Source organism: Orycteropus afer, unplaced genomic scaffold (assembly GCF_000298275.1).
Source record: "Orycteropus afer afer isolate SDZICR_OR568_19922 unplaced genomic scaffold, OryAfe1.0 scaffold00074, whole genome shotgun sequence".
Taxonomy (NCBI): domain Eukaryota; kingdom Metazoa; phylum Chordata; class Mammalia; order Tubulidentata; family Orycteropodidae; genus Orycteropus; species Orycteropus afer.
This window is the reverse complement of record NW_006921661.1, coordinates 7,185,924-7,195,127: the sequence shown is the minus strand read 5'-3', so window position 1 is coordinate 7,195,127 and position 9,204 is coordinate 7,185,924. Positions and strand designations below refer to the sequence as shown.

At 42.0% G+C, this 9,204-nt stretch overlaps 1 protein-coding gene across 1 annotated transcript in view; it reads right to left on the bottom strand.

Annotated features, from left to right (window-relative positions):
• Positions 1-2,301, bottom strand: part of P4HA3 (prolyl 4-hydroxylase subunit alpha 3) — a 76,672-nt gene extending 74,371 nt beyond the window's left edge. The window contains exon 1 of the mRNA XM_007940946.2: positions 2,111-2,301. Coding sequence (XP_007939137.1) covers positions 2,111-2,301 — 191 coding nt within the window. The remainder of the gene's footprint in view (positions 1-2,110) is intronic.
• Between the last annotated feature and the right edge of the window lie 6,903 nt (positions 2,302-9,204).

The window sequence follows — 9,204 nt, the reverse complement described above, 5'->3', positions numbered from 1 at the left end:
TTCTAATTTCTCATTGATTTTGTTATTTTGTTCTTGTATTTTCTTCCAAAATTCTTCTAGGGTTTTATCTGTGTTTTCCTTGGTCTGTCTCTCAATCCTTTGAAGATACCTAAATATAATTATTTTGAATTCTTTATCAGGGAGTTCCAATGCTGCATCTTCCTCAAGGATGTGTTTTGGGTCTATATCCTGGTCCCTTGTTTCTCCTGCTTTATCTTGCTTCTCTGTGTGGACTGTGATGCTCTGTTGTCTCCGAGGCATTGTGACATTTTTGTGTTTATATTTAATTGGTGATTCTATGTTGGAGTGACTTGCCCACAATTTTCGTTTTCTTTGTTTTGTTTATATATTATCTATACAGGCAGGGTACTGTGCTGTGCTCCTCTATTCACTAGTTGACAGCACTTATATACTCACCACCTGTCTCCTTTCCTGTTCTCAGCCTCTCGTATGTGCTTGCCACCCCTTTTTCATTCAGGTTTTTCTAGTAGTTGGTGCCTAATCCACTTCTGTATAGTTCCTTTGAAAGCTCAGGGTTCCAGGATTATCTTCTATATCTCTGTCAATTGGTTTTTCTTTTCTTTGTTGAAGAGGGTCTGCGTCGCTTGTTTGCCTATTCCTCCATCTTACCGGAAGTCCCCAATCATTCATCTTTCATAGTTTGACATAGGGTCAATACAGGCTCACACTGCCCCAGTATCCAAGTCCTAAAATATTTTATCCTACAATAACACCAGTATTTGTTGATTGCAGAGCAAAACAACACCAGCTGAGCATCTGCTTGTGTGTACCACATACACAGTATTTTCCAGCAGCAAGTACAGTTATTCACAACTTTTTCTTGGTGTGAAAGACTTTCACACACACCTGACATCTCAGTTATTATTATCCCAGTATTTACCTGACATCTCAGTTATTATTATCCCAGTATTTAGGGAGCTCTTACTAAGTGTCAGGGTCCAGAGGCAGCATAAATAGTTAAGTGCTCAGGCTGCTAAGCAAAAGATTGACCAGAGGTGCTGCAGGAGAAAGGCTTGGCAATCCACTTTTGAAAAATCAGCCACAGAAAACCTTACGGAGCACAGTTCTACTCTGACATACATAAGGTCATTGTGAATCAAAACTGACCTGACGACAACTGATTTGATTTTCAGTTTTTACCAAAAAGAAGAAGAGAGAACTAAAAGCAAATGAGGAGATGGACATTGTTTATTAGCAGTCATGATGCAGAGACTCCAAGGTCCTTGAGGGCAGGATGGTCCTTGTTCGTCATTTTATTCCCAGTGTCTAGAACAGAGCTTGGCTCATAGCAGGTACTCAAACATATGTGTTGAATGAATTAAGTATTCATATCATATATAGTGACATGACATTCAGCATCTCTCATAGTGACAGTTACTCAGCATCTTCCACATGGACAGGATGATATCCACAGGACCGTGCCCATCCAGTCCCAAAGACATGCACATTTTATACAGTCACAGAACCTCTCTTGTCTTCTCATACAAAACATGAGTTTGCTGAGTCACATGGTGTTTGCTGGTTCCCATCCACAGTACTAGCTAACAAGGTCAATACACATGGGGTCACAGCATCAGCATATTCTCTGCATCTTCTGTTAACAGTGTCTGTATCACTTATGGTTGCAATGTGTCTCTGTGACAAAGAGCCTTTGAAATTAAAAAGGCAGATTTTGACTCTGCCTCAAAGTTTGTCCATCACACTTTTCCACAGTATATTAATTTCACTGTGTGATGTTGGATCTGGGCTGCCACTGTGTGTGTGTGTGTGTGATGGGAGTCTGGGGCCCCATACAATGTGACACAGTGCCTCTGGGTCATAATCAGTCTCAATTTCCCCACCACCACACAGGGACCAGGGTCCTACACAGGGTCTGAAATCACAACAGGCCTCAGAGTCACTCCCGCTCCCACACCACAGTATCTCAGTCTCACCGTGTGATATAGGGTCTGAGGCACCAGGCAGAATGACAATGAGTCTGGAGTCACATTCTGCCTCAGTCATTCTCCTCTCCGTTCTGCAGCGTCTCGGCCTCACCCTGTGTGTGACAGTCTCTTCCACTCAGACTTCCCTGGCGACCCATCCTCACCTGGTCAGGTCCCGTAGCCTCGCCTCCTCCCCACGCAGGTAACGCCGCAGCAGTGCCAGAAGCTGGCGCTCCGGCACCAGGGCGCGCGCCACGCTAGTCAGCGCGGAAAATGTGTCCCCGCGTGCCGCCGGTCCCCCGGGCCTGAGCGCCAGCAGCACCAGTAGCGCCGCCAGCCGCGCCGCGGGGCCCATGGCTGGCGCTTCCTCGCGTTCTCTCTGAGGGTTGCGCCCCACCCGGAGCCCAGCGCTCCCACCCTGCTCCACCCCTCGGCTGGCCCTGCCCTTACCGCCCGCCCGCCCTGCTTAGCCCCCCACCCTCGACTCCTTATTTGCTCTGACGCCTTCCCTGGGTCCTGCCTCTCAGCTCCTCAGATTGCGTGGCAGGCTGCCTGCAACCTCAGTGGCGTGCTCTTCACTAAATCACAGCCCCAGAAGGTGTTTCTGCTGTTCCCATTTCACAAGAGGGGAAATTGAGTCAGGGGCGGAGTGGGCATTGAATTCACTGGCCTAAGGCTGTACAAAGGATCCTTGGTATCGGTGGTTAAGCGGTGAGCTGCTGAAAGTTGGCAGTCGAACCTACCAGCTGCTCTGAGGGAGAAAGATGAGGCAATCTGCTCCACAAAGATTACAGCCCAGAAAACCCTATGGAGCAGTTAGTTCTCTCTGTCATATAGGGTGGCTATGAGTTGGAATTAACTCCATGGCAACAACAAGGGTGTACACGGGCCACCCCAACAATGTTCATCCCTTGGATCAGGGAGTGGAAAAATAGAAACACCACTGACTTCTGCTGGTGAAGTCCAGGAGAGTAAATAATGTGATATGGTAATAGCGGTACCATAACCGTGTGTGTGTGTGTGTGTGTGTGTGTGTGTGTGTGTGTGTGCGCGCGCGCGCATGTGTAAAGAGCTATGGGAGCACAGAGAGGAGGAAAACATTTCACACAAGATACCACGACGTCTGAGGGACCTTGAACGATAAGTAGGAGTCTGACTGGGAAGTGAGGCAGATAGATGAAGGCCATTAGGGTCAGTGCATAACAAATCTAGGACTCATAGAATCTAAAACTCTGGGGTCCTAAGTCTCTGTTCTACACAATATATCATCTAGCCACTTAAGCAAACACAATTATTAATAATAATAATTATTATTATTATATCCTATTAGGTCACTTGGGAGCTCTGGTGGCATAGTGGCAAAGGCATTTGACTGCTAACCAGAAGCCTGGTGGTTCAAACCCACCAGCCACTCCTCGGAAAGAAAATTGGGCAATCTACTTCCATAGTGCCTTGGAAACCCAAGGAGGGGTCACTTATGAGTCAGCGTCCACTAGATGGCAGTGAGTAAGTAAGTAAGGTTACTTATTTTTCCTCCTCTTTCCCAGGCAATACTTGTCCAACAAATATTTACTGGCACCTAAGGTACTATGCTGAGGACACAGCAAAATAGCCGACCCAGCCCTAACCCTGGTCCCAATGAGCTCACAAGAGGAAACAGATATGTAAGCAAATAACCATAATAAAGTGTGATCAGGGTAACCAAGGGCTGTGCAATGTTTAATGAAAGCACTGAGGAGGGAGCCTATCCCCCTGTATAGGTAGTTGAAAGGGCTTCACTGAGGAGGCAATTACACTGGTCCAAAGGATGAAAAAGAATTATGTGGATGATGACAGACAAGGGAAGGATGGGCTTTCCTGGCAGAAGGTAGCTATGTGTATCAACGTTCAGAGGTAGAAAATAGTTTGAGTTCTGGAAATGATGACCTGTTCTTGTGGTTGGGGCTGTAGATAGTGAAGGGGCTTTGCATATAATACTAAGAAAAGTATCCTGTCCTCTGTGAAAATCCAATGGAAGCCCAAACAACAGAAAATAAACTAGATAATTAAATACTACATATGTACAATAGAATATTATGCAACCTTAAAGTATAATGAAGAATCAGTGAATCACCTCATAATGTGGATGAACTTGGAGGACATTATGCTGAGTGAAATAAGTCAATCACAGAAGGAAAAATATTGTATGTGTCTATTATTATAAAAATTCAAAGAAAGGTTTACCCAGGGAAGGAAATTTTCTTTGTTGGTTACCATGAATGGAAGAGGAGTGGAAGGGAGGGAAAACAGACGGATAATTAAGAGAGAAGTTTGATATGGGTAAAGGGATTTTAAAAAATACTATTAAAAAAAAAAGATTAACCATTTGTTGATAGTTTTTGAAGCTAGGTTATGGCCACATGGGGGTTCATTGTACTAGTCTTTGTTTCTGTCTGAAAGACATTTTATAACTCATGTTTGAAAGAAAAAGGAAAAACTTATGCCCATCAAAAGACTTTACCAAAAGAGTAGAAAGAGAACCTACAGACTAGGAAAAACTTTTTGGTCATGACATATCTGACAAGGGTATAATCTCTAAAATATACAGAAAACTTCAATACCTCAACAACAAAAAGACCAACAATCCAATCAAAAAATGAGCAAAGGACATGAACAGACACTTCACCAATGAAGACATTCACCAGTGCCTAACAAACACATGAAGAGATACTCACAATCACTAGCCATTAGAGAGATGCAAATCAAAACTACAGTGAATGCCATGTCACCTCTGCAAACATGACACTGATCAAAAAAACAGAAAACAATAAATGCTGGTGAGGTTGTGGGAAGATTGGAACACTTATACACTGCTTGTGAGATTGCAAAATGGTGCAACTACTATGGAAAATAGTATATACTTCCTCAAAAAGCTAGAAATAGAAATACCATATGATGCAGCAATCTCACTCCTAAGTATATATCCCAGAGAAATAAGAGCAGTGACACAGATAGACATGTGCACATCCATGTTCATTTCAGCCTTATTTACAATAGCAAAAAGATGGAAACAGCTTAAGTATCCACCAACAGATGAATGAATGAACAAAATGTGATACATGTACACAATGACATACTATGCAATGATAAAGAATAATGATGAGTCTGTAAAATATAGCATGAAAGACATTATGCTGAATGAAATAAATCAATCACAAAAGGACAAAATTATATGATATCACTTTTAGAAGAAGTCAAGAATAGGTTTACACACAGAAAGCAACGTTCTTTGGTGGTTTCAGGGAGGGGAGAAGGAGGAAGGGAGAATCATTTACTAGATAGTAAAAACCAAATTCAAACTACTGTCATTTAATTGATTCTGACTCATAGTGACCCTCTAGGACAGAGTAGAACTGCCTCATAAGGTTTCAAAGGCTATAAATCTTTATGAAAGGTCCAGTAGAGTGGTTGGTGGGTTTGAACCCTGATCTTTTGGTTAGCAGTCAAATGCTTTAATCACTGAGCCACCAGAGCTCCTTACTAGATAGTAGACACATATTAAATTTAGTGAAGGAAAGGCAATACACAATATTAAGGAAGTCAGTACAATGTGACCAAAGTAAATGAAGACACTGAGAGGTATGCAAGAATAAAAGACAACTATGGTAAATGCTATAACATATACAGTTCTGCAACAACAGTAATAATAACCAAAAATTTGTGAGTGGTTATATAGCTACACACATATGTGCTACATATATATTCATATATATATATATATATATATATATATAATCAAGCACAAAGGAGGCATAGTTATGGAAACTTCCTAGACATAACCAAACACCTCATGGGACTGAGTTACTGGGTTTGAAGGCTCAGGACCATAGACTCAGGGGACATCTAGGTCAACTGGCATAACATAATTCATAAAGATAGTATTCTACATCCTAGTTTGGTGAGTAGCATCTGGAGTCTTAAATACTTGTGAGAAGTTATCTAAGATACAACTATTGGTCTCCTTCCATCTGGAGCAAAGGAGAGTGAAAGAAATCAAAGACTCAAAGAAACAGTCCACAGGACTAATGGCCCACACAAAACACAGCTTCCTCTAGCCTGAGCCCAGAAGAACTAGATGGTTCCCAGCTACCACTAATGACTGTTATGACCGGGGACATAATAGGAGGTCTCAATTGGAAAGGGATAAAAATATAGAACAAAACTCAAATTTATCAGACCAAAAAGACTAAACTTACTGAACTGAAGGAACCCCTGGGACTTGTGATACTACATGGTTTAAAATCAGGGAAGGTGTGCATCAGAGTTGTATCCTTTCACCATACTTATTCAAACTATATGCCGAGCAAATAACCTGAGAAGCTGGACTATATGAAGAAGAACATGAGTTCAGGATTAGAGGAAGTCTCATTAGCAACCTATGATATGCAGATGACACAACCTTGCTGAAAGTGAAGAAGACTTGAAGCACTTATTGATGAAGATCAAAGACTACAGCCTTCAATATGGGCTACACCTCAACATAAAGAAAACAAAAGTCCTCACAATTAGACCAATAAACAACATCATGATAAGTGGAGAAAATATTGAAGTTGTCAAAGATTTCATTTTACTTAGATCCACAATCAACACCCATGTAAGCAGCAGCTGAGAAATCAAATGATATATTGCATTGGGCAAAATCTACTGCAAATACCTCTTTAAAGTGTTTACAAGAAAAGATATCACTTTGAGGACTAAAGTGCACCTGATCCAAGCCCTGGTAATTTCAATTGCCTTATATGCATATGAAAGCTGGACAATGAATAAGGAAGACCAAAGAAGAATTGATGCATCTGAGTGATGCTGTTGGTAAAGAATACTGAAATATTCCATGGCCTGTCAGAGGAACAAACAGATTTGTCTTAGAGCAAGTACAACCAGAGCGCTCCTTAGACGTGAGGATGATGAGACCATCTCACATACTTTGGACATGTTATCAGGAGGGACCAGCCCTAGAGAAGGATATAATGCTTGGGAAAGTACAGGGTCAGTGAAAAAGAGGAAGATCTTCAAAGAGATGAATTGACACAGTGTCTGCAACAATGGGTTCAAGCATAGTAATGAATGTGAGGTTGGTGCAGCACTCAGCAGGTTTCATTCTGTTCTACTTAGGGTTGCTCTGAGTTGGAAGCAATTTGACGTCATCTAACAACACAACAACAGCTCATTTATTTCTCATGTTAACTGTATGGCATAAGTAGTATTACTGGTCCCATTTTACAACTGAGAAGAAGGAGACACCAAAAAACAAAACCAAACTCACTGCCATTGAGTTGATTCCAACTCATATAGCAACCCCCTTTACCTTTCCAAGGTGGTAAATCTTTACGGAAGTAGGTTGGCCAGTCTTCCCTTCATGGAATGGCTGGTGGAAGGTCTCTAGCTTTTTGGCACATCTGGATCCTGCTTTTGGCTGAATCTTCATCTCCAGTTTCTAGACTTGAACAAGTGGCCTGCTGTGTTGCCTGCTTATTTTAGGATTGTGCCATTTTACCTGTAGATGGTAGGTTCATCACATCAGCAGGCAGGAGCTGCATGAGTCTGAAGAAGGCTTCAGCTCCAGTGGGCCTGGAACAAGAGGCAGAACTGAAGGTCAAGGTCAAGGGGCCTTTACCCAGCCCCTAGGGCTGGCATTCTGAGTTTGGACTTCCAGCCTCCTAAACAGTAAGAGAATGAATTCTTGTTTGTTAAAACCATCCACTTGTGGTATTTCTGTTATAGCACTAGAGAAATAAGAAGGAGCTCTGGTAGCCTAGTGCTTAAGGCACTTGACTGCTAACTAGAAGGCTGGTGGGTTTGAACCATCAGCCACTCCTCAGAAGGAAGGTTGGGCAATCTACTTCTGTAGTGATACTGCCTTGGAAACCCAAGGAGGGGTCGCTATGAGTTGGGTCGACTTGAAGGTAACAACAACAACAGAGAAACAAGACATCCCCCTATAAAACATTCCTGGGGGACTCACTCCTCATTTGCTTTTCTGTATTCTGAAGAGATTAAAGCAATGATCAATATTTCTCAAAGTGTGCTCACAATTCTTTTGTATCAGAATCATGAGATAAATGGTGGACATTCTTATGAAAAATTCAGATCCCAGGGCCCCACCCAGACTCATTGAATTAGAGTGGGAGAAAATAAACTCCAGGAATCTGCATTTTAAACAGGCTTTTTAGGTGATTCTTATGCACACCTAAATTGGAATATTTCTTTAGATGATTTCCAAAGTTCCTTCCAACTCTGACAGCCTTTACTTCTAAGACATTAAATGGGAGGGTGTGCCTTTGCATCCTTAGCATTTTTTACAGAACTTGGTGCTTAATATATTTTTAGTAAATGAATAAATTTGGATTTTGAAAAGACAGATTCAAGTCCTGCTTAGGTTTTTATCAGCTGTAATTACTTGGGAAAATTATTTAACCTTTCTGACCTTGGAGTTATTTTTAAGATAGAAATAACAACAGCAATTCCTATGTGGCTCCAAGGGTTGATGTGAAAGGTAAATTAGATCATGCTTGCCAAAGCCCTTCTGATAGTCTTAAATTGAAGAACTGCTATACGCACAAAGAGGACACCAGCAGGTCATTTCATCAAACTCGCAGATGGCTCAGGCAAAGCTTTATCCAGTGGACTGAACAGAGAATTTATTAACACAAAAAACAAAAAACTACCTTTGAAAATTACATTCCCATTGAAGGTAGGTAGGGTCTTTCGAAGGAAGTAGTTTCAGGAGGAATCTGACGCATTCCCATAGTGCCCCCTGGTGGAATTTAGAAGTCAACTCAATTTATTTTTGAAATCACTGTCATTTTAAAGCATGTCTGTTTGCTTAGCAAAGTGATTACCCGGTACATGTATCCGTTCCCCATCTAGACTAGGGGCTTTTTGTGGAGTTTCTTTTGGTCCCCAGAGCCTGCCATACATTAATCCATGTATTAATCCAACCATTTTGAACATCTGTGATGCTGGGTGTTGTGTGTGGCACCCACGGATACAGCAAAGAAGGACTCAGATGGAATCCCTGCCCTTGGGGCTCTTGTAATAGAGTAGTGGATAAACCAAAGCCAAACCCACTGCTATGGAGTTGATTCAACTTATAGTGACCCCATAGGACGGAGTAGAACTGCCCCCATAGGGTTTGTTGTTGTTGTCAGGTGCTGTCAAGTCATCTCCAACTCATAGCAACCTTATGTTTAGCAGAACCAAACACTGCAGGGTCCTGCAC